We start from the raw sequence: 26921 nt of genomic DNA on the forward strand, positions 1-26921 counted from the left end.
AAAATCATTAAATATTTTTTCATACTCGTACATGTATTATTTAGGGCTGGCAATTTTTTTGCAGCTCCTGACTTATTTCTGTGAGGCTATCTAAAATTACGTGTCTATGCTATCAAGCTGATGAAATTTAAACAGTTGAAACCGACCATCCGACACAAATTTACTGATAACGCTGAGAATGTGCGAAAATATGCTGCAAATTTCGATGATAAGGTCTCACATTTGCCTGCTGATAGTGATGGACATATGTCAGACATTATGTTCCGCATGTATTAGCCAACCCTAAATAATATTAAAACAATATTTAAATAATCTTTGAACTTAATATAGTCAAAATTTAAAAACAAAATTCCCACCCTCTGCCATACCCACCCTGTATAATATATAGTACCTGGGCGACCGAGCTTTGCTCGGTTATAACTATTTATTGTAATATGGTGGTGTATAGGTGATAATCTTAACTACATTTTTTTACTAAATTAAACTTGTCTAAAACAATAAAAATTAAAAAATTATACATAAACTTAAACATATAAAAAAAAAAAACAAAAGTTAGTCACCGGGCGAGATTCGAACCCGTAACACTCGATTAGCAGTCCGCGTCTTAACCCGCTGGACCAGACGGACAGTGGCCGTCAACACGAAATTAGCGACCATATTCTGCGTCGAAAGAAAAACTCACGAAAACTCGAAAACACGCGTTTTCCCAAACATAAGACTAATCTAGATCGATTGTTTACCCCCAAAAACCCCCATATACCAAATTTCAGCAAAATCGTTAGAGCCGTTTCCGAGATCCCGGAAATATATATATTTATATATATACAAGAATTGCTCGTTTAAAGGTATAAGAATATACTTGATAGGTTAGGTCGTTGATTTAACAATCTAGTTGATTCAAGATTTGATTGCTCGTCGACAGATTTTAACGCTTATTGCATACACATAAGGTCCACCAATGTTCAGTTAAATGTTGCTATTATATACTTACATTAGAATATATTTGATCGCCGTTATAATGACTCCTTTGTCGCTTCACGTCGTCTTCGGAATGACTGTTGAAGTCTCGGTTTTCATCTGTAAAAAATGTTACAATTATTTAGGGTAAATAGGTATCTCATAGGTAAGCGTGCTCCACCGTAGACCGCATCATCACTTACCATCAGGTGAGATCGTGGTCAAACGCTTGCCTATCGTTATAAAAAAAAAAAAAAAAAATCCAAGGAAATTTTTACAAGAACGGTCCAATTCGAAGAATGATTAAGACACGTTTAACATCTTGGAAAGATCTTTAAAATATCGATAACTAAACGACATGTCAAAATTGGCGTTTATTTCGATTCCGCTGTGATCCGAATAAGATCTATCTACGATATTTCTAAGGTCAAAGTGACATTGGTTGACTTATCGTTATCGTATCTCATTCTTCAAATCGGGCCGGAAGTCTGTCTTATCCCGATAAGCCCAAGAGGCCTAGAGGTCAATTCATGACATGATATCATTTAGTAAGTTCTAAATGATGTAATGTTTTGTTATCATTCGTCTGTGCGTTTCGTCTACAAAACATGTACGGACAACCACAACTACATGGACGGATGCGTGTGTCTAGTCCGAGGCACTGGAGGCCTTGGTCACATTTTCTTAGTAATGACATTTATTTTAGTTTATCCCAAATTCACAAGCGGAGAAACTTTGCCTCTTGTGTGTGTTCTACCGCTTGTACCTACAATGGACTGTGCTCTGAAGAATTGTTTGACATGATGCCAACGGCGACTTTCTATCACCGGACCGCTCGCCGTCGGCAGGGTGTTCATCCTCATACCCTAGAGCCTAAATGGTCGCGTACTGTGCGGTTTAAGAGGAATTTCCTCCCGCGGACGCTCCGGCTGTGGAATGAGCTTCCTGCCGAGGTTTTCCCGAGGGTATACAGTATGGGGTTCTTCAAAAAAGGAGTGTACAGTTTTTTAAGGGTCGGCAACGCGCATATAACAACTTTGGAGTTGCAAGCGTCCATAGGCTACGGTGACTGCTTACGATCAGGCGGGCCGTATGCTTGTTTACCACCGACGTGATATAAAAAAATGTACAGTAGTGTTTTTTTGAAAATAATTGAATTTGTTCTAATACTTCTAATAGTATCTACAGGTACGGACAGATCGGGTCAGGTGGGAAACGGGCGCCTTCGTAAAAGAGCATGTCCTAACTTGTTATGTACATACATTCTCTAACATAAGTATCCACTTTCCTATACAACTAGTATGCCTACTTGTTTACTTACTGACACACCGACCGTATTTATAACTTATGTGTGGTAAGCACATAGATAGGTATTACGTCGTCACGAAACAAGTCTTCTTTTTATCTACTTTTCTATTATAATCATTTAATGAATCTCGCCTAATTTTAATTACTAATCATTGCGAACCAAAGCCACCTCAATAAAAACCAAATTCAAATTCAAAGTCTTAAACTCCACGGCTCGAAAGCCCTATAAAATATCTTAAGCGGGAGAATTTGAAAAGTTATAGAGTTATATAATATGGCAATTTGTGCAGTAGGTTTAATAGCTCAGTAAATCTCGCTACGGTCTATAGGCCGCTCTATGGAGATAGTGATGGGGTGGCTTATGACTTTGAGGGTTAGAGATATCGATAGTTTGAGGTTCACACAAATACACACAGAAGTGCCCATCAGACGACTTTATCCCAACGAAATGAGGTTTACAATATGAATTATCCACATATTTTTAATTTTAGTTTGCAGTGCTTAAGTTTAATTGCGGTAGTGGCAGGATCTGACGTCCGACTTTAATCCGGAGATCGCGGCTTCAAATTCTGGCTCGTGCCAATTAGTTTTTCGGAACTTATGTACGGAATATCATTTGATATTTACCGTTAGCTTTTCGGTGAAGGAAAACGTCGTGAGGAAACCTGCATACATCCGCGAAGAAATTCAAAGGTGTATCTATGTGAAGTCCTCAACCGGCATTGAGCCAGCGTGGGGACTATAGCCCAAACCTTTTCGCGCATGAGAGGAGGCCTGTGCCCAGCAGTGGGACGTATACAGGCCGAATTATTTTTATTATTATTTTAGTTGCAGTCGCATATTTTTGTTTTACATTGGAAGGACCAATATTCTTTGGAAGTACTTATAAAATTTGTCTACCTACTGCGTAATGTATTTTGTTTCGGCTTAGAGAAATAGAATTTCCTGTTTTTAAGATACTATCTTTATTTTACTTGCTCTAACATAGTTTGAACCTTATATGCACAGGAACACTTATTGAAAAGTAAAATCGATTCCAGAATCGATAAAGTATCTAATAGTAGTGATAAAACTATTTTAACGAATTAATTCATGAGTAACTATCTGGGTAATAAGAAATATCACGTATTAATTTAATTTGATTGATTACATATCATATTTTAGTACGTAGATATTTAAAAAGTATAAGCAAAAAATTCATTTTTTTAAATATTTATGTATCTCTTAAGTAAAACGCTCTTTGTAAGATTCAATGCTAGCATACTTTTTTTAATAGCACAACGGTGGCAAACAAGCCTACGGCCCGCCTGATAGTAAGCAGTGACCGCAGCCTATAGTTGCCTGCATCTCCAGAGGTGTTACATAAGATTTATGAAACCTCTCATTCGACATAGTTTCAGCATGGTCTCTTATCGTAACAATCTCATTAAATATACAACTTGGACGTAGTTAAAGGAAAAGGATTCAATCCACAGCGAGATGAGCAAAAGTTATGGAGGTTTAAAGTTAGAAATGGTATTCCTCATTACTGATTCACTTTTCCCATAATACTTATTTGGATGAAACATGAGTTTTGACGTGTTTTAAGATTCTGTACATAAACGATTTAGTTTAATGTCGTATTTCTTGAGATATTTAACTAAATGTGGGGTTGGATCCATTTTGAGAAAATACTTTTTCCATGTAACCTTTTTCATTTTAAATAAGCAATAAGGATCCATCCCAATAAATTGGAAAAAAAACGAGAAAAGCACCAAGAAAAGATAAAAAACTTTATTAAAAAAACAATGTAATAGCTTATCAAAGTATTGAGTATTAACTAAATTGAGATCACTTCTGTTTAACGATAATAAAAGCCTCTTAAAATCACTAATCTTTTTTTTATTTTATTAGCCTATTTGTGTGTCCCACTGCTGGGCAAAGGCCTCCCCTCTAGCTTTCCAATCCTCCCTGTGCTGAGCAAGGTCCCGCCAGTCCCGCTGAAACGCATCACTAATCGTTTACATAAAAAAAATTTAGGACATAAATCAAAATACCATTTTTGAACAATATTTCCCATGACATACCAAATTCATCACATATTAATCTTTTGTAAAACCAATGGAAAATGAATATTTAATAGTTAATACCAAAGTAATTGTAGATTAAAAGATATATAACTATAACCATACCACTTACTTTTATGCCTATTTTCGTCATTTTTTTCATTCTTGTCATAGCATGCCTTCCTTGCAAAAAATTTAGGATCGCTATTCTCAGCTAAATAATAACATACACAGTCATATTAGAACAGAACTTTAATAATTTATCTTGTAAGTCGGAAGAAGTTTTGATGGACTCAACCAAAATAGCTTTTACTCACCATTTTTGTCGTTACAAATCCACAGGCCTCTCTTTCGCGACAATGCACAGCATGACGCAATAGCAAAATCAGTTTTTTAAGTTACAAAAATGATAGGCAAAGTTTCAAAATTATAATTACTATAACATTATTAATACCAGCAACGTATAAACGAAATTAATACTAAAAGCAAATTTTTTTATGAACAATATAATTAACATGGATCGTTATTAAAATTTAGCATTATATTGCCATTTTAAATTAAAAAAAATCCCTATAACGTATTCATGTAAACTGGATCTTTTCCGTTGATTAATTTGCCACTATGAAACTATACCTGGAGTAAATGATCAAAAAAGATCCAAGTAACTTAAATCGACTTTGATGTTTGACGCTGAATATAAGAACAAGTTAATTTAAACCTGCAAAAATGATTCAAACAGTTTGAATGATTTCTGTTATTTTTCCTCGTCTATTTAGTTTGTTTATGAATTACGATCCAAGTCGACATATATAGTAAAAAATTCAAAATTAGCCTAACATAGCAGTAAAACTGCCTTTTAGGTTAAGTATAAAGTTGTTTAAATTTAAAAAGTCAGCCTAAAGTTAATATATTTAACATGAATCGTTTTTGTTGTTTACTGATACACCAATGCTGGAATAACAAGAATTCCACAAATGTGATCCAAGTTTGCTGAATCGTTTTTGTTGTTTAGCTAAAGTATTTACACATCGTCAAATTAGTTTCTTAAAAACGATCCAAATGGGTTGGATCAGTTTTGTTGATATATATTTAGGACGAAAAGTATTCATTGCATTTTCTCAAAAAGATTCCAAGCAATTTGGATTTTTCTTGTTGAAATTTATATAAACCAGTCCTGTCACTAACCTAATTTTACAACAAGGTACCAAGAGTATTGAATACTTATTGGTGAATATCATTTTTAATCTTTCATACATGGGGGATGGTATCCGATGTCGATTAAAATATGAAAACGCTATGTGAGCTCAGTGCTTTTTTGCTGAATGAAAATATACACATTAAAGGCCTGCCTGGTATACTTAACTCATGTTTTGGTATTTTTGTGGATTGGATCCTTTTCCTTTAACTACGTCCAATCGATAATCGACACTCCTCACTCCCCATCTCTACTCCCAGTAAGGGGTGCAAACTCCGCGGGGTCGACTATTTTATTCCCTATACTTCTCGTTGCTCACAAGTTTGCCCATACCATCGCCAACTCTAAAAGGACGTAACTGTCAACCATTTCATATTAACATAAGGCGTTTTAAATGAGGAGTTAGTTTTACCTTGGAAAGAGTTTAATTATGGCAAAGTGTGCCCGCGCGACTCGTTCTCGTAAAATGGATGTGTTTCAAACAATTTTATCTAATAATAATGAAGGTGAATTTTGTGGGAATGAGCAAAAGACTTAATCAAATATTTTTTGTTGCAGTAGATTGATAATTTGATCAAATACATATTCAAAGTAGATCAATGTAAAAAATTGTGTACTAAAATTTTACAATTTGAAAGATGTTGTGAACGAATTTTTGAAACGGCAAATCCATAAAAGTTGATAACTAAAAAGTTGTTTACTAAAATTGTATATTTTGAAAGATGTTGCGATCAAATTTTTTAAACGGAAAATCTATAATGTGGTTAGATAATATGTGTATAGAACTGGTAGACGGGTTAAAGTAACGGATTAAAATTGTAGCGGAAGAATCGAAACAGAAAAAAATTGCTACGAATAGATTGCTAAGCTTGTAGCTGACGTGAATATTTCTTAACGAATTTCATCTTTATTTTAATCATTGAACTGCTTTCACCCTGACTGGAGCACGCTGTAAAAGCGAACCTTACTATGTGAGGGAGATGTGTAGGTGTGTTAATAATATAATTACAAACGTGTTTGATATGCTCTGGCTACAGTTTTGATTGACAATTTAATGTATATTACCGAAAAGGATCCATCCTCTTAAATTTGTCATTTAAATGAATGGTTTTTCCTTTTGACTTATAGTTCCAATTTTATTGGCTGATTAATGTGGATTGGAACGTTTTTCTTAAATTAGGTCCTTTTCTTACCCTGGCTTTCTCTTGAGCTGGTTGCCATTATGCAGACCCTCGACCTGCTCGATGCCGAGTATACCGTTGATGCTATACTGCCCGTGTTGGGTACCTGATAGTTCTTCGCAGGGGTTTCTTCGTTTAAGTTGCTTAGGCTACAGTGTTGACGGACAAATCTTACCTTGGTCTTCATGCCGCTTTCTCTTGAGCCCGTTGCCATTATGCAGACCCTCGACCTGCTCAATGCCCAGGATACCGTTGATGCTATAGCTGCCCGTGTTGGGTACATGCTGCTCCGTCGTCGGGGATAGGACAGCTGTCGTGCCCGCGTTACCCGAATGGGTTATTACCTGATGACCAAATTAGGTTATTTACATTGGGTTTAAGAAGATTGTCAAAAATGTCATATAGAAGGATGTCCATAGGTCACAGACCGTCTCACTAAAGATAACACATGAGACAAATGAGGTCACCAACCATAAACGCTTCCGTGCCGTACAAATATACGCTCCCTGACCGTTTTCGTCCACGGCGACTGCTTCAACTCCTTTTTTGGCGTTCATGTGCTCTCGTGTGGCTGACGTAGCCGATCTTGTTGACAAAGACCCATGCGCACAACGGGCACGAGAGGACACCATCAATATAGTTATAGCTGATCACCGCTGGTACATATTGGGAAACATCGGGTCGCCGTGCCGTACAAATATACATATTGGGAAACATCGGGTCGCCGTGCCGTACAAATATACATATTGGGAAACATCGGGTCAAACCTTTTTTTTTCAGTTACGCCCATGTGATTAAAAAATATATAATAGTACATTACGATACAAGTGCGAAAAATAGGAAATTCGAAACGAGTGGCGATAAATTAAAACACGACCGAAGGGAGTGTTTTAAATCGACACGAGTTGCGAATTACCTATTCGCACATGTATCGTACAACGTTTTACAGTACATATGGCCCTTTAAATATTTGACACAGTAACATAATATGCTACTTCTCGCACTAGTGCTATAAAGTAGCCCCATATGTACTGTAAAATAAGATTTAAGGGTATATATGAAATGGAATAGACAACTTATGTGTCACTCGAATCGTAGCATATTACAAATACAATTGCACTCATGTGTGGTAGCCTCATGTTCTTTGTAAATGCTTTATAGGTTAGCTATCCGTTATAAAAGTGCCATGAGAAGAATCTCACAAGGACAAGAGAAAAATGTCGTTCGACTCGACAAGAAGGTAACATTTAATATTAATAGAAGAAATGAGTACAGTCAGCACCAGTAGTAAATAAACAGATGAGGTATTGAATGTTATCTGAATACAATGTTATTATTCAGAGTCAGAGAGTTCGGATCAAAATCAATTATTTCCATTAGAATCCTCGTAACTCCTTCTCTCCTTCTGTTAGGATTCTATGTATACAGATTGTATGTAGAAAAGTTAAAGACTAACTACAGATTTCTCGCTCATCATCATGAGGTATTTTACATCTTGATAGATTATTTAACCTTTTCAAGGATTAGAATTTTTACCGCCGGTACGAAAGTACACGAAGTTTTGTCTTATTTATCAGACAGCGGCGAAATGAGCTGGATATTGTATGTCTTATATATCAACTACGGTGGTTAAAATGTTAATCAGCATCTACACGCGAGTGTCGACTTCTATAGTGACTGTATAAAGTTATAAACCAATACAGGACCGGCAGTTGCGTAGGTCATGTCGATGGGAAGATTCCTCGTTACCTAATAGGATTTATTTTTTTACATTATTACACAAATTGACTAAGTCCCACAGTAAGCTCAATAAGGCTTGTGTTGAGGGTACTTAAACAACCATATATATAATATATAAATATTTATAAATACTTAAATACATAGAAACACCCATGACTCAGGAACAAATATCCATGCTCATCACACAAATACATGCCCTTACCAGGATTTGAACCCGGGACCATCAGCTTCGTAGGCAGGGTCACTACCCACTAGGCCAAACCAGTCGTCATAGGATTATCATTAAACAATTCTTACGGATACTACGCTGCCCTGCGCCGAGGAGATTTCTTGTTCTTGTTGCTGCTGTTGGTTGTGCGCGTGCTTCGCCTTTTCTGCCGCCTTGTTGCGGACAATCCTGAGGACAAAATGTCAATTTAGAAACTGGTCTGAAGTGTAGGATATGTTTTGTTGCTTTATAACCTAACCTGTTTTCACCCACTGTAATAATTAAAGTCAAAAGGTGTGCTGCTCTATTGCCTATGGCTCAAAATGTACGGGATATTCTGCAGACGAATTTGACCTTACTTATAATATTACAGAATTTGTTAAGCATTGTAACGCAACAGGTTCCTCTGAATTTTTTTATTTGTTTTAAACAAGCATACGGACCGCCTGATGCAGGTTCCGTAGCCTAAGTACGCCTGCAAGAGTTACATGCGCATTGCCGACCCTAACACTCTCCACTCTCGTTGAGCTCTGGCAACTTACTCACCGACAGGGACACAACATTATGAGTAGGGTCTAGTGTTATTTGGCTGCGGCTTTCTGTAAGGTGGAGGTACTTACTTCCCTAGTTGTGCTCTGCTCTAGATCTGGAATGACATCCGCCGCGCTGTGCCTTACCACACAAAGCGTGATGACATTCACAGTGCCCATACTTCTCTTTGAAATATATCATAACGAAATTCTTACTGCACACGTTGTTCTAACAATACAAAATATTAATTGTGCAAAATCTTACAATTTTATTGATATTATAATTAAGTTTGATTATGTTTTGACATAAACATGACATACACTGATCAACTCATTTTTAGACACGCGCATATCACAAGAGCTAAAAAGAAAATTTCTCAAAAATTCAAAAAGGTTCTCCTTTATTCAGTCCAAATTCAGTCTCTCAATAAATAACGTGACACAAAGCAATTTGGAATTAGGATTTTAGATAATAAATGATTTTCATGTATACAAAGAATCCCCAAACAAGACGAGCACCTGTTAAAGACCAAAGCAAAAAGCCAACCATCGATCAAACTAAAACCACCTATTCACCTTTTTAATAAGTTCCCGAAACAATTTTTGCATATGTCAACCCTCGAGACACTGGCAATAATTCACGAAGCCAGCGCTATCCATCATGGCGGAAAATGAAACGTCAACTCGGCAAAATGGCCGCGAAACAGTATGTCGTCATCGTTGCATCGAGATCTTGTTACGGCGTTATTGTCTGGGGATTTTTGTTTAAATTGGGGTGTTTTGTGTAATGAGGAACATGTACAAATAAATATGACGATTATTCATATAAACTGAAATATAGATGGCGTGTTTATTAAAAATTAGTAAACAACAACCTAATACACATTTTATAAACATGTTTTCTTTGTGTTGCTTTTTAATTAACGTATCATTAATGAATCTAAGTAAAAATAGCAATATATTTATTAACTAATAGTTTGACTAACAGCTCTCTCAATTCGAAATGAAGTCATAAAGTTAATCCAATAGTAATATTGGATTCATTAAAGTATAACTTACAAGAGAAAAAATGTGTTTTAATTGTTTAGCAATAAAACGAGGTTCCGCCCCTGTCGTAGATAACTTATATCTTCGAGAACTTTGCTTTAATAGTTGTTAATGCAAATCTAATCTCATAATCCAAAATTAGGGCAATAAAAAAATGCCCTTCAAAAATTCAAAACCCCAAGCAATTTGCCAAAAAACGCCACGTGGCATGCGGCGGATGCGTGGCGAATCGTGGCATTTGCGGCGCGCGGCATTATATGGAAAAAGGATGTTGGCGCGCGTGCCGCTTGATTCATTGCGGCGAACTAATGGAGGATTGAAAAATTGTAGTTTTTAAAACAATGGCGATAAACTACTACCACATATAACTAGTACTAGCGTAGGTATAAGTCGGCTGCAATCGTGACTATAGATATTGAAACATCATAAAAAACACATTCGCGACTGACCCGATATATTTATGTTTTTATATGTGTTCAAAACGCGAGTTTTTAATGTGGTCTAGCCTGTGATGGCGGATTCCTTCCATAGTTTGTTGTCGTGTTGATTTACTGTGCTTACTCCGTGTGTGGAAATGCCGACTTCAAATTTATATGAACCATATGAAACATAAAGGTACTTTATCACTTCAAAATCGGTGCAAATTTGAAAAGCTAGTTTAGACGGATTTTGCTCGCATTCGGTGCTTCGACGCGAGCGACACGATAGCTAAATGACATCATTTCGATTTCTAATGTCAGTTTACGTTCGAATTTGCCTGTATAACGCAATAAAAAGACCAACAAGTGAAATGAAGTAATTGGCAAAAGACGATCATAGAGACGAGCATGTCATAAAAAATATTTTGTTTAAATTTAAACTTTATTAGCTCTCAATAGAGTTGAATATTATAACTGCCATATATGGTTTAATATACGGTAAAGGTTGCACTACTTTCAGTATCAGTCAAATTAAAATTAATTTGACATAAAATAGTATACTTGCTACAAACATTGCAAATTTAAAATATATCTCGGTATTGTGTCGAAAATCCACTAAAAAAACTTGCTACACAAATAAATTAAACTCGTTTCCTATACAATAAAGCACTTGTGGTATGGCAACATTATCACAGAGAATAGAATAAAATATTTGGGCAACCGCAGCGCTGGCAACCCTTCCGCAGGAAACGGATGTAACCCTTGCTTTTTGCAAATTTATTGTCGAATTTTTACATTTGCTAAAAGGACGGAAGTTGTACTTGCAAATTATATTTTGGAAAATATGAGCAGTGGGGCGATACTCCTCCTTTCGGGGTTTGTCGGCTCCGTTCGGGTCAGCATTGCTTCGAGCAATTATTAGGGTTGGCACAACTTGACGTACCTATGCGTGCATTCAAAGTTTGTACGGAACCCTCGGTGCGCGAGTAAAACGAACTCGCACTTGACCGGATTTCAGAGTAGCGCTAGAGTAGCTAAGAACCTAGGCGTTATTGACGGGGCGACGTGCGCTGTCTATGATTTGATATTTTTTTCAAGTATTGTAGCGCCACCTATTTAAGGTCTTTTGATGTAATTTTTTGGAACATGGGGATTTAATTCCTTACCTGACCTTCCATTCTAGCAAGTGTTTGATTATGGAGTGTGGAAGAGGAGTGGCATCTCTTATGGTAGAACTGTTGCAAAAGTGTCCAGCTGTCAGCTATAAATAATAGTTCTAAATCTCTCCAGAGTAGCGCTAGAGTAGCTAAAAACCTAGGCGTTATTGACGGAATGACGTGCGTTGTCTATGATTTGATATTTGTTTCAAGTATTGTAGGTATTGTAGCGCCACCTATTTAAGGTCTTTTGATGTAATTTTTTGGAACATGGGGATCCTTGCCTGACCTTCCATACTAGCAAGTGTTTGATTGTCATATTTACTTATATCAGAAATGTCAGTGTGTTTGAAAATGTTGAAAATATTTTATGACTGAGTTTTTCCGAGTCTATTACGTTTGTACATTCCAATAATAAACAAATAAGGTTAAAGTACTACTGCTCGACGCTGCACTAGTCACCGACATGGGCACTTTATTTCATGGAAATATAGGTTAAATTTGAACAACGAAGATTTTTCTGTATTCGAACTTAATCCTTGTCAGTTTGACATAAAGTGCCCATGTCGAGTACTAGTGCAGCGTCGAGCACTAGTACTTCTACTTCTACCTTACGAGTAGGGTCTAAGGTTATCAGCCATTTATTAATATACAGCACTAAATTATTGTGCTATGTACAAATATGTTACAAATATGAGTGATGGTGCACATTTTTGGATTTCCGATGCTTTGAGCTTCAGACTATTTGTGAGTGAGTAACTATTTTTAGGGCCGTTTTTAGTAGCTCTTTGAAATAAAAGTATTGGCCACTATTATGAAATGGAGGTGGTGTGATCCATACTAGTTGTGTTTAACAAACGCTTCTTCAAATATTAATGAAATATCATTTGCAGGACGCTAAAAAACCGTTCCATTTTCTTACAAGTTTAAAATAAAATCCCTTTTGTTCCATCATCGGATTTCTTTTAAAACATGTTATATGGTAAAATACATAAGTAAGTTAATATAAATATAACTTACTATACTTTTAAAAGAGTTTAGTTAGTTTTTTCGACACGATAAAAGTTTCCACGTTATTATTTCAAAGTAGCAATATCACTCGAGCTATTTACCTTATTCTTTTATTGTTAATTATATAGTTTATGACAATAGCTAAATAACTTGAACTTATCGACGAAACATTGACAAAATTATTCTCCAAAAGCAACATTGCCGATTTATTTCCTTGCTAACTTATCACATTGTCATCAAAAAACGCCCCACAAAATCATAACCATAAAATATAAAAAAACATAAAAAACTGCCACCCAACGCTACGTCAAGACATTTTTTAATCGAGCCCTCCCGTCTGGTAATTGAGGCCATAATTTCTGGCAACCCCGGTTTGACATTTGAATTTTTGGCGCGCGAATGAAATAATTTGTCGTGCTGGGTGTGAATACATTATTGAGCTCGTTGGATTATTGTAATTTGACCTTCTATGCACTTTTATTAGAAGATCCTGTTAACTGACTTTGAAAATTCCTTTATGCTATGCGTAGTTATACGGCTGACTACGTTTTATTTTTAAATTAAATTACTTTTGTAAATATATTTAGACAATATAACAAGTGTTGGCAATATTGTCTGTCTTGATCTACATATTATCTGAAGAAGTCCTATCTTGTAGTGTGCTAAAATTATAAATTATTTATACTTAGCGCGAACATCTATAAGTATTATGGTATACGATGGTTGGTGGTATGGATGGTTTGACGACCGGTCTGGCCTAGTGGGTAGTGACCCTGCCTACGAAGCTGATGGTCCCGGGTTCAAATCCTGGTAAGGGCATTTATTCGTGTGATGAGCATGGATATTTGTTCCTGAGTCATGGGTGTTTTCTATGTATTTAAGTATTTATAAATATTTATATATTATATATATCGTTGTCTAAGTACCCTCAACACAAGCCTTATTGAGCTTACTGTGGGACTTAGTCAATTTGTGTAATAATGTCCTATAATATTTATTTATTTATTTATAATGTCAAGTGTCTTTTTTGAGTAAACTCTTAAGTGTGCTCGTAAAACATTACGTTGTTCGATAGTTGCTTTTAGTAAAGAGATAGCTGGACTTTTTTAAAAGCCACGGCCCACGATGGATTGCAGGGTGTTGACTTAAACATGGTTAAACGCGTTTCATGTTTAGTTTTTAATCAGCTGCACACTTCCACGATAGTAGTTACTGTATAACAAGCTATCAATATTACACTTTAAACAACATTAATGAGCAGTACACAAAAATAATCTCGAGACGTCCTCGCCATCTTGAATCTCAACGACAACCATCCCATCAGCAGCTCTTTCGTCCTGTCAATATTATTGACACTACTGACATTATTCTGAACTATCATTCACATACAAAATAACAGACAAAGCAACTCTAAAAGCATTTCCAACTTCTCACTTCATGACGACCGCGAGCATTACCGGCGCAGGCACGTGGCTCGCACGTGGCGGGCACGCGGCGGACACGTGCATCGCCATCGTATTGGGCAAGCGATGGGCTTCGAATTGACTCTTGACTTTTGGAATTTTGAGTTTTAATTCGATTTTGAGTGTTTAGGTTGATCAGATTAGATCAGCGAGTTAAAACATTCCCTATAATTACTGAAATGTGGCAAAAGGTTTTAAATATGAGATTGTAGTTTTCTAGATGCAATTTTTATATTATTTTGTTTATTTTAAAATGTTCTTTTTTTCGAGTATTGATATGAATAAAACATACAATCAAAATATATTAAAATAAACAAAAAACATACACTATAATTATTTAAAACTACCTGTGTTTTTCATATTTGTAATAGCGAAACAGCTTCCATATTGAATCCATTATTTTTAACAATAAAACATGTGAAACCTATATTAAATTACAAACAATATCCCATAATAAACCCAATAAAAGTGCTAATGTAAAACTACTTAAAAACAATATCCATTACCAGTAGAATAAATTTAAAATAACTAGATTTGTACCCCTGTTTAGTGATACCGGTAATACTGCATTATTGTTCGGTAATGGACTTGAAGCACCCCTGGCGAATAACTGGAGAGTGCCGACCCTAGGGGTGCGCTTGATTTGAGACAATTGTAATGACGGAATGATAGTGTAGGGGGGCTTTAAATGTTAGTGTTGAAAGTGGGTAGATCAACATGTTTGTTGGAAGTATTGTTAAATTGATATATTTGGCATTGCCTTGATAAGATCGTGTTAGTCACTGATTTTTTTTAGGTAAAATCAATATATAATAATATAATTATTAATTTATTGTTTGAAACCCCAATATACACTTACAGTGTGACAGTACGACCAAGGCATTGAATAAATTCTAGTGATGAATAGTAGATTGTTAACCACGGGATGAAAGGCACTTTTTTATATCGAGGTAGTGTGGCACTCGAACGCAGTGAGGAACCAATAGTCCTAGACTGAAATAGGGCCTTTCACCCGAGTTAAACACTCTGCTTTTCATTTCAAATACGAGGAAAGTAAAATACATGTGTATCAAAAAAAACACGCCTAAGTTAGGGTACTTTCAATTAATAATTTAGGAAAAAGTATTATTTATTTATGGAATGTAGAGTTAAATATCAGAATGGAAGCTGTCCAACAAATCCATTTAAAACCAAATTTTAATTAGTTATCATAAAAAAAAATATTAAAAAAAGTTTCTATTTGGAATCTACAATGCTCTAGTGCAGAAACGTATCACTTTCTACATTTTTTTTTATACTACGTCGGTGGCAAACAAGCATACGGCCCGCCTGATGGTAAGCAGTCTCCGTAGCCTATGTACGCCTGCAACTCCAGAGGAGTTACATGCGCGTTGCCGACCCTAAACCCGCCCCCCCTCGATGAGCTCTGGCAACCTTACTCACCGGCAGGAACACAACACTATGAGTAGGGTCTATTGTTATTTGGCTGCTGTTTTCTGTAAGGTGGAGGTACTTCCCCAGTTGGGCTCTGCTCTAGATCTGGAATGAAATCCACTGGCTGTGCCCTACCACACAAAGCCAGATGACATTCACAATGCCCGTACCTCTCTTTTGATATCACATACTTCATAGAACAACAATTAATCACTTTGTAGCTACCTAGTATTTTATTTCCGTGGATGTCAAATACAGGTGCAATCTAAGCCCACTCGAAACTGTCAGATACCGCGATTAATAAACGGTAGCGTGTAATCCGGTAAACTAATATCGGTACCTATCTTATTACCGGTTTATCTTATCTGCGTGTAATTAGAGATTTGTTTTGACGACACTAGTTTATGGCACGATAATGTGATAAAGCTAATAAACCATCGCAAACGTTATTTTATCAAATTTCTATAAAAAGCGGCCAAGTGCGAGTCGGACTCGCCCATGAAGGGTTTCGTACCATTTAAGACGTATAAAAAAAAAACTACTTACTAGATCTCGTTCAAACCAATTTTCGGTGGAAGTTTGCATATATATTTACATCATATATTTTTTTTAGGTTTATCATTCTCTTATTTTAGAAGTTACAGGGGGGGGGACACACACATATTACCACTTTGGAAGTGTCTCTCGCGGAAAATATTTTTTTCAAGCTTTTAGCTTTCCCCGTTAGTATGTACGGGACAAATATTGCAAGTTAAATTTGATCTACTTCGCGGTTTCCGATGAAGTTGAAAATTTGCATACATATGTAAGTCGGGTGACAATGCAATATTATGGTACAATGAAGCTGATCTGATGATGGAGACAGGAGGTAGCCATAGGAACTCTATGATAAAACAACGCAACCTAATTGTGTTTGGGGTTTTTAGAATTGTCTCGATGAGTATTAGTTGCCTGTGGAAAAAAAGTACAGTCAGCGATAAAAGCTTGTACCAATAATGAAATTTTTGCCAAAAACTTATTTTATTCCATAGTAATTTGAATTTTATTTTTAAGTTGTGAAATGTGAGCCAAGTTCAATATTAAGAATATGTGTCGTTGTTGACTCGTCGACAAAAGAATTGAGATCTATATGGGTGCCAAGTTCTGGGCTGTGTAGAAAGTCCTGAAATTATAAAGGATTTGACTTGGCTAGTTTTTACCAACAAACCAAATTTTCTTAAAGTTACATAAACAAAATAGCCTATATACGGTAAAAAACACCTGATAGCTTACCTTGTTGCCAAATTTCAAGTTACTAGGTCATCTGTACCCCTAGTGTAAATTAACGTCACGTTTCGCTATCGAATAAATTTACACTAGGGGTCCTGAAGTGGGTTAGGTTTTTGATATACATGTTTTAAGTCAGACAGTCAAAAAATGCCGGTTTTTAAACGTTAATTTATCAATAGCTGTTTGAGCTACGTTTGTGAAATTTTGTATTTTAGACAAGCTATGGGGCTTGAATAAATATGCCAAATTTCATGTGTGTAGGTTAATGTTTAATACATGCTAATATTTTCAAAGATGAGCGAGATAATACTATTATGTGCTCTCTTTCTTTATTGTCATAATAGATTGCTTCTACACAGAACAAAGGTCCTTCAATATTTTGCCATTAAGAGGAAAGTGGAGGACCCAGGCGTAATCACCTTTTCATACAAATGTGGTCCTCAATTTCCTCTCTGTATATTAACTCTATTGAAAATATTTTGATACAATTTGTTTAATATCAACCATAACGTATGATTTTTTTCCAATTTTTAATTATTATAACAGTTAGGAGCATTTAAAAAATTGTATGAAATCTGTTTTTCGCTCCAAATTTTTACAATTATCAAATCTAAAAAAAGTCTAACGTAGGGGAATAGCTATTGTTAATGTATATCAAATTATGTGAAAATATTTTCCATAATGTGAAAGGGGACTACGTTTGTATGGAAAAACGGCCGTCGTCTTTCCTCTTAATGTCTATTAAGTGCTCTTAACATTCCCGAAATAAATACGAAATATCGCTAATCCTTAATAAGAAATACTTAATATTAACCAATATCTTGATTGATATACTAATCGAAAAACCCTGTACTTTACCCTACGTTAAGTCATAGGCAAAAAACTTTATATGATTATTATGGGTATTCGCAATAATTCAATGGTACGGGGGATGTCCGGTGCGCGCCGAGCACGTGTCCCTGCTTCCGGTGACGCCATCTTTGTTCCCCCACCCGTTTCCGGTACGCACTTCGCGTCACGCAACCCCTTGTGTGGGGCCAGGAAACGGGCGGATGGCGCAGCATCCGAGGATATTTTTTGGTTTATATTACTTTACTCTAAAGATCTTCCCTGTCCATGTAACTGTCTTGCTAGTTAAAGTAATTATCTGTATAAATCTGTTATGTATATTGTTATTCTAAACAAAAAAATTGTACAACGGTCTTCGCAGTAACAGCGTAGTTTTGGATATAAATCTTCAGTGAGACTTGAATGGATTAAGTTTTTTCCAAACTAGGAAATATCTGTTCATAATTAGAATAAGTAAACTGAATTGGACTGTGTCGCTGAGGACTGTTGTGGAGGAAAATGCATGTTAGACAGAGTCCCAATAGCATTCTGAATGTGATTACTGTCAAGTTTGATTGCCCGATTCTTGCTTACTGGATAGGGCAAGTTAAGAGTGTAGCTATAAATTTTATTGATTAGCTGAATATATGTGTATGTATATTATATATACACATATATTTAGCTATACTTATACTTATATTTAATATGTTCGTAGTTTTAATTTTAATCTATCTTAGTCTAAGTACTAACATAGTTTTAATTATTCTAATTTCGAATTTGTACACTAATATCTATGGAGTTACTTGCTTCGAAATAATATTATTTATTGCTCACCAATATGAAAAGAGCATAATCACATACAAATACACACAACTTAGACTATGGTAGACAACGGGCGGTCTTATCGCTAAAGAGCGATCTCTTCCAGACAACCTAAAACAACTTATTATTCCCGCAGAGCCCTTAGACTAAAGGCAAAAACATTAAATCCCATACATGAATAAGTTTTTGGCAAACATTTCATTTTTGGTACAAGCTTTCATCGCTGAATGTACTTTTTTTTCCACAGGCAACTAATACTCATCGAGACAATTCTAAAAACCCCGAACACAATTAGGTTGCGTTGTTTTAGAGTTCCTATGGCTACCTCCTGTCTCCATCATCAGATCAGCTTGATGGTACCATAATATTGCATTGTCACCCGACTTGCATATGTATGCAAATTTTCAGCTTCATCGTAAACCGAGAAGTGGGTCAAATTTAACTTGCAAGATTTGTCCCATACATACTAACAGAGCAAATTAAATAAAAGCTTGTAATTATCATTACCATTTTCAAAAAACATTGTATAACTAGTGGTGGGGACGGCAATGTCTCCTCGGCCTTCTTCTTCTTCTGCCTCGCCTTTTTCCCGTTACGCGGGGTCGGCTTTCCCAATCATGCAACGCCATTTATTCTTTTCTTGGGTGTCTTGTTCGTGGAGTCCCAAAACCTTCATGTCCAATATGTCGTAATGTTCATGGCAATGTTTCTTCGGTATTTTTTAAAATGTTAGTCCTTAAGAGCCTCCGCTAGCTGGCGCGGGTACACGGAGCGGACGAGCGGGTTAACCAAAAGTAGTATGAGCAACGCTAACTGAAGCGGACGCGTGCGGCGGATTTCACCTACAAATAGCACCCGCGTGCGTGCGCACGCTGCGGGCGTCCGCGTCTGCTAGCGTAGGCCCTAAGACCAGTGCACATTGGATGCGTATACATTACGTCTCCGATTTGGTTTGGCCTTTAGTTTACGGCCGATGCTGTACGCGTATACTCGTATAGCAGCATGATCTATGGTGATATCTTCCAATAAAATGTGTAGGAGTAAATAATTTTATTGGCAATGAACGAACGACTTACAATAACGTAAGGTAGAAGTACTAGTGCTCGACGTTGCACTAGTACTCGACATGGGCACTTTATGTCAAAGTGACAAGGATTAAGTTCGAATACAGAAAAATCTTCGTTGTTCAAATTTAACCTATATTTCCATGAAATAAAGTACCCATGTCGATGACTAGTGCAGCGTCGAGCACTAGTACTTCTACCTTACGTAGGAGATTAGCTTAGGACCGGGACAAGTGGCGTACTAAAAGAGAAGCCTATGTTCAGCAATGGGCGATAAAGGGCTGATATGATGAGGTACCTACATAAATACATATCATTCATATCATAAATGACGAATATAAATTAATTGAAACGTAATAAGTAGAAGATCCCCGCTAGAGAGTATCATTTTGCACCATTTGGCATTGAAACTCTAGGGTCCTCAGCGCGCACAAGTTGTTTGCAGAAATCGCAAAGCGTCTGGTAACTGGTGAACGAAGAGCTGGTGGCTACCTCGCACAACGTATCAGCATTGCGATACAACGAGAAAATGCCGCTAGCATCCTTGGTATAACTCAAGGGCCTATTTTAGATTTAAGCTAGTTATTAATAGTAATACCTCCGTATATATCTATTATGTAAATAAATATTAATTTGAAAAATGTATGTTCAAGTCAGCATAAATCGAAAAGATAAATCACATCAAATTCTGCTGATTCATTCAAGTATTCAAACTATTAATGTCATTTCATGGCCACACTCAATAACTCTTCCAAGCTCCATTCAATCGTGCGAAACTACACCTTATACCACCACAAAAGAGTTGAAATTACAATAAATATCACCGGAAAAGTTTCTGAAAGGGAGTGGTCGGAATGTTTTCCTTTATATATTCCGTAGGTATTTTGCTTAAGATGTCTGTTTTGTCTTTACGGTCGAAGAGTATTTTGTGTAAGAAAATAGTAGGAAAGGTTTAGTTTGAATCGCTTTTGTGTTTTCAATCAATGTTGAAGGAATACAGTAAAGGGGAATGTTAGAAACACTTTGTAAGGAAATTCTTGTAAAAGTTATAGGTATCAGCATATGAAATAATGTTTTAATACTTTGACGACCGGTCTGGCCTAGTGGGTAGTGAGCCTGCCTATGAAGCCGATAGTCCCCGGTTCGAATCCTGGTAAGGGCATGTATTTGTGTGATTAACACAGATATTTGTTCCTGAGTCATGGGTGTTTTCTATTTATATAAGTAGGTACATTTATATTTATCTATATACGGATGCCTAGTATCCATAGTACAAGCTTTGCTAATTTGTGTAAGATTGTCCCTAAATATGTATTTATATATACTTATTTCTGAGATAACTTGTGTAATCGATACTTCATTTAAAAATATGATCAAGTTTGGCCCCGGGTACGTCTTCGTCGTACTTAAACTACGTCCAAAAGAGAGGCATGGGCATTGTTAATGTTATTAAAAAAAAAAAAAAAAAAATAATCTGTTTATTTCATACCAAAAAATCTTATCTCGCTTTGTATAGTAGGGCACAGCAGAGCGAATATCATTCCAGATCTAGAGCAGAGCCCAACTGGGGAAGTACCTCCACCGTACAGAAAACCGCAGCCAAATAACACTAGACCCTACTCATAGTGTTGCGTTCCTGCCGGTGAGTAAGGTTGCCAGAGCTCAACGAGGGGGGGGGGGGGGTTAGGGTCGGCAACGTGCATGTAACTCCTTCGGAGTTGGAGGCGTACATAGGCTACGGATACTGCTTACCATCAGGCGGACCGTATGCTTGTTTGCCACCGACGTAGTATAAAAAAGTCCACCTTTTCTTGGATTAAATTGGTCCCTTTTTCTTAAAAAGACAATCATGCCGATCAACTAAAACAAAGATCGATACTTCTTAATGAGAATATTATTGAATTATAAATAAACAAATACAACACAAAAACAACAGTTATGTTTTTGATGGACCCTACTGTCCACTGGCTAGATCTGACCCGTATGCCCTAATCCTGATTTCACACGGAGGTAGAACAGTGAGGCAAAATTACTACTTTGTCTCACTGTTCACACTTTGGGCAGAGCAATTAGGCAGACAGTGGATATTCAAACTTAGGTCAGTCAACTAGTACAAACGGAAAAGGCCGCGCCGACGCAGGCAATGTCCATATTTTTGTGACGGTTATAGGTAAAAATCTCTTTTTTTTAATACGTCATTCTCAAAATGTATCATTACTGATTAATTTATTTATTTGGATAAAACAAGTCAAATTACATAATATAACAAAAACAAAGAAATTACTGATTGGTATTGTTCAAAAGTTTTGAGATGAACTTAGGTACGTATTAATTACAAACAAAAACAAGCACATCAACAATTATAAAATACAATTCATTGAAAATATTAATGCAAACTAAAGTATTATTGTTTAAAAAAAAAAATAAGTAAAATATTCCATCACGATGGTTGTCCACTACTAGGTCCGTGGTTTTAGGCTCTACTAGTTTTTTATGGTTACAGATCACTATCGGCGAAATTTGTACGGTTTTCTAAAAGGAGTTAGCCTCCACACAATCTATAAGATGTCCACAGTAACCTACCAAGTTTTGATGCTTATAGATATAGGGTCACAAACATTATAAGGTTTTCTAAAATAAGTCGCAGTTTTCAAATCACTACATATCGGACCTACAATAGCTTTTATATCTCCAAAGAAAACTTACCTATTAATACTAGAAACAGATGGAACTTTATCTTGACTGCAGATCGCTGCACTCAGCAGCCGGTCCCTTATCTCGCACGCGAACATGGTCGGGTTTTCTCTCTTGTACGCCGCGATGGCGTCGACCACAGGTGGCGTGGTGACTTTGGGCTTAAGGACTTTTGGTTTTTTACATTAGAAAAACGAGATTTGACAAATAAAAGAGAGAGTGAGAGATATTTCGAAACTTACCTATTAATACTAGAAACAGATGGAACATTGTCTTGACTGCAGATCCCTTCACTCAGCAGCCGGTCTCGTATCTCCCACGCGAACATGGTCGGGTTCTCTCTCTTGTACGCCGCGATGGCGTCGACCACGGGTGGCGTGGCAACTTTGGGCTTCGAGCCGCCGATCACGCCGGCTTTGAAGCTCCCAGTTTCGTAGTACCTGGTGATAAGGGAGAGGTAATTTGAATGTGTTGTTAGAACATATACAAGGGCTCGTAAAAGTCTGACTAAGTATAACGAGCATCTCATCGACGTGTCGCTTCAGACCGCTGATGTTTTGACTTTTTGAGAATTTACCGATTTTAACTTTATTGCTCAGTCGAGGCAGGGATTATAATCTGAAAAAACATTAGCTTCTTAGCATTTTCATTAGATTCAAATAAGTACTTTCTCTCTTTAATGAAATATTCCAAAAACACTGAACATAGCATTTGCTTTTGCAAGTCATAATTTAAAAACTTTTTGGACACCATGTAATCTTATTTTTATTCCATAATAAATTCAATCATCATTATTATCAAAAAAAAAAAATCATCATCAGATCCACTTTCTCAAATTGATGGTTTTTGAGAGAAAATGCTCGAGTTGCTGAATAAAACACTGCCTTTAAAAATGAGGAGCTTCCTCATTTCCTCATGGATCTCATCATCAGATCAGAACCAAATTAATATGGGACCACCTTGAAGGTTCCTTTAAAGAATTACTCAAATCGGACCACGGGTGTCGGAGTAATCGGTGAACGTAAAAAAAAAATAGCTACAACCGTAGACAGAACCTCCTGTAATTCTGTATTCTTCCTATGCAATGTCTTCTATGAAATTGAAGTCGGTTAAAAATTAAAACCTGCACTTACACCTCAAACTCTCAAAACACTGTGCTTACAACCCACACTTGTGCTTAGAACAAAACATTTTAACAAATGTTTTCCACAAGGTAAGAACCGTAAAGTTTGAAATATGATGTTGCATTTAAATTCAACTTGCACTAGACATTTAAATTCTTCCTTCGGGACGTCAACAACCAATCAGAAACATGCGTAACATTCCGAAATCAAACAAAAATCACTCGCACACAAAATCACACCATATTGCACACCCCAGTCCCAAGTCAACCATAAAGTGACCCCCCTTTACTCTGGACTAGTCAGGACATTCCCGATACAATGTCACTCCCCTCCCAAGAGACTTAGCATTACGACTGACGAAAATTAAATTCTGTGCTCAATAAAATAATAGGACTGTATTATGACAATTTAATTAGTTGGACACCCTTTGGGTTCGATGATTTATTTGAAGCGTTGTTTTGTGATTTATTTATAATTTGAATTTAGCGAGCTGATTCGTGAAATGTTTTTATTCTGTTTCGTATTTTTGATATACTCGTAGTGTATTCGTTGTTAGTATCGTTGAGATTGGATTTGAACTGTTATAACTAGATAACTCTAGTTCTAATTTGTTTTCTATAAATAAACTTATCGGTAATTTTAAGGTATTTAAAGCTCCCTTTAGGGTCTGTTCATAATGTCCAAGAAAGTCCTGAATAAGCTAGCTACTTGCCACTTATTTGTCGAATAAAGTTATGTTTGATGTTTCACAGACTTCAAGTAAGCTAAACTGGTAGACAAAGTGCATGAAGTTTTGCATGAATTTATTTGTTAATTAGCTATCCAATACTTTACTTGGACATTGTGAAACAGGGCTTTAGTCTTACAATCATACTATTTAGTCATTTATTTAATATTGCATACTTCCCCAGTTGGGTTCTGCTCTAACTGTGGAATGACATCCGCTGTGCTGTGCCCTACCATACTCTGTAGAGTAGATAACTAAAATCATAGACATAGATATAGATTTATAGTATAAGCTTTGTTTGGCTGACGGTACTCAACCAATACAATCAATAGTTTTTCGATTACATTAACCAGATAGTCCTACTAAAGCCATTTTAAAGTGCATTCAATTTGACGACATTAGATCTACTTGAGGACATTATCAAGCCCCTTTCCCGTAAACCCAAAACTCAGTCTTACCCTAATATCCTTAAGGTTTATATTGCAAGTTGTCGGTAGTGGATATTGTCCCCTAGTCCTATGGGAATAAGATCGATCTGTGCTTGTTTGTTTCACACATAACTGATGATCAGGGGTGTGATGTTATAACTATTCTTTTAGATGTAGCACTGTTAATAAACTTCTCTATGTGCGACTCCACACTAGCGTGTCTCGAGCGTCGGCGTCTAGTCAACTCTATGGCTGCTGCTCGACGCAACGTTTGACGCAACTGCACAGCGACGCCATTTTCCATAGCGCTGACTGTTTAACATTTATTGGTTAACCAAACAAATACAAAACCGCCTGGATCTGTCACTGAACGACCTGCCTTTGACCTACATTATTTGATCATGTAACGTTTTCATCTACCCTCAAATAGCTTATGGAGCCATTTGAGGGTATATTTTGTTTATTTTTATATAAATACCTAAAGATACAGAGTTTATAGACGCCGACGCTCAAAAGACGCTAGTGTTATGTAGTAGTGTAATGGTTATCATATTTTGGAAATTCACACGTGAATTAGGAAACACCTCATAAGTCTTTTGAGCGTCGACGTCTACTCAGCGCTATGGAAAATAGCGTCGCTGCGCAGTTACGCCAACGTTGCGTCGAGCAGCAGCCATAGGGTTGACTAGACACTGACGCTCGGGAAACGCTAGTGTGGGGTCCAGTGGCGAACACGAATGGTCTAATCTATTTTTCGCCTACAGTTTAGAACAAGAACTTAAAACCTTTAGAAAAACATCTTTAATATGGAAAAGATAAATCTTACCCTGTATACATATATTACCAACTTGATGTATTTGAAGTTATTCAATAATGTAACGGTCAGGAAAATATAGGTACGTTACAATTTTTTTTAATAAATAAATATTATAGGACATTCTTAAACAGATTGACTAAGTCCCACGGTAAGCTCAAGAAGGCTTGTGGTGTGGGTACTTAGACTGACTGCTTGCTTAACAGTCCAGGCCAGACGCGATTTATTTATTCAGTATAAATTTTATTTTGACACTTGGAGAGACTTTACACCTCAAATCTTATTAGTATTAGTACTCTGACATTGGGGACCTTTTACATCCCCAGATTTAATGTGTTTTTAACCATAGAGACTATACATCTCTATTGTATTGTAGTAATTATTAATCTTAAGATTATTATAATGTAATGTTTACCCAGGTATTGGCTGTTGTATTTATAAATGTTGTTATGTATTTTTTCATGTCACTATATGATGTTACTATAAATGTTGTATTGACTTGTAAAAGAGCCCTTGAGCCTACTTGCAGAATAAATTTTTGAATTTTGAATTTGAACGATATAGATAATATACAAAAACTCGAATACATAGAAAATACCCATGACTCAGGAACAAATATCTGTGCTCATCACACAAATAAATTTCCTTACCGGAATTCATACCCAGGACCATTGGCTTCATAGGCAGGGTCACTACCCACAAGGCCAGACCGGTCGTCAAATTTATAAGATTCAAAAATAAGTACAAATTCAGGGTACTTAGTAATAAAAACCACAATCAAATTAATCCATCAAAAACCAGCCTTAATAAGATTAAAAATACGCACTTAACCAATTTATAGTACAGGCGGGTGCACAAGTGTTTAGTGGACAGAAGCCGAGATAAGCCCATTACAAGTGTGATGGCACCCTTAGTACAGGGGCGCGCGAAAGTGGATTAGTGGGGCCGATTTCATTTTCACGATTTTGTATGGTTTTTGTTTCATTACAGCGTGACCCAAAATAAGTTGTATTTTTTTTACTGAGGCATATTATTGAGAATTTTAACAGACGTTTGTATATAAATAAAGGAGAATGTAATAAAGTAGTAATAAATTTAAGAGGGAAGAATAGCTTTGCGATACTAACAAAATAACGGTTGATTTTTCTATGAAATGTCCATTTCGGGAGAAAATGGATTCCATTAACCAAATCTTAACAAATCACTTTGATTTTGATGTCGATCGCTTCAGCATAATATTGTTTTGTTATCAAAAAAAAATTGTATGGCAAATTTTGAAATAACAGGCAAACCTATAAACCCAGTTTTCCATTCCAATAACATACTAAAAAATCATGGAGAATGGAAAATATTTAGAAGTAGAAAAACATTTTCTCTTTTTTATGGACGAGTACTACGTGGTATAATGTAAATGATCGTAGTTTTAATGTTTGACGTCATTTCCCAAAAGACGTGT

General features: G+C 36.3%; 1 protein-coding gene and 1 long non-coding RNA gene across 4 annotated transcripts in view; both read right to left on the reverse strand.

Annotated features, from left to right (window-relative positions):
- Window positions 1-26921, reverse strand: part of LOC133530813 (paired box protein Pax-2-A) — a 155837-nt gene that overhangs the window by 16698 nt on the left and 112218 nt on the right. For all 3 annotated transcript variants that reach the window (XM_061868885.1, XM_061868884.1, XM_061868886.1), the window contains exons 5-8: window positions 22615-22812; window positions 8724-8823; window positions 6862-7030; window positions 992-1077 (exon numbers count right to left, since the gene is read on the reverse strand). In XM_061868885.1, coding sequence (XP_061724869.1) covers window positions 992-1077; window positions 6862-7030; window positions 8724-8823; window positions 22615-22812 — 553 coding nt within the window. The remainder of the gene's footprint in view (window positions 1-991; window positions 1078-6861; window positions 7031-8723; window positions 8824-22614; window positions 22813-26921) is intronic.
- LOC133530815 (uncharacterized) lies at window positions 4161-5735 on the reverse strand. The gene is made up of 2 exons (XR_009801379.1): window positions 4444-5735; window positions 4161-4244 (listed from the first exon to the last, which is right to left on the reverse strand). It is a non-coding gene; the product is annotated as an uncharacterized LOC133530815 (long non-coding RNA).

This window comes from Cydia pomonella, chromosome 23 (genome assembly GCF_033807575.1).
Source record: "Cydia pomonella isolate Wapato2018A chromosome 23, ilCydPomo1, whole genome shotgun sequence".
Lineage (NCBI taxonomy): Eukaryota > Metazoa > Arthropoda > Insecta > Lepidoptera > Tortricidae > Cydia > Cydia pomonella.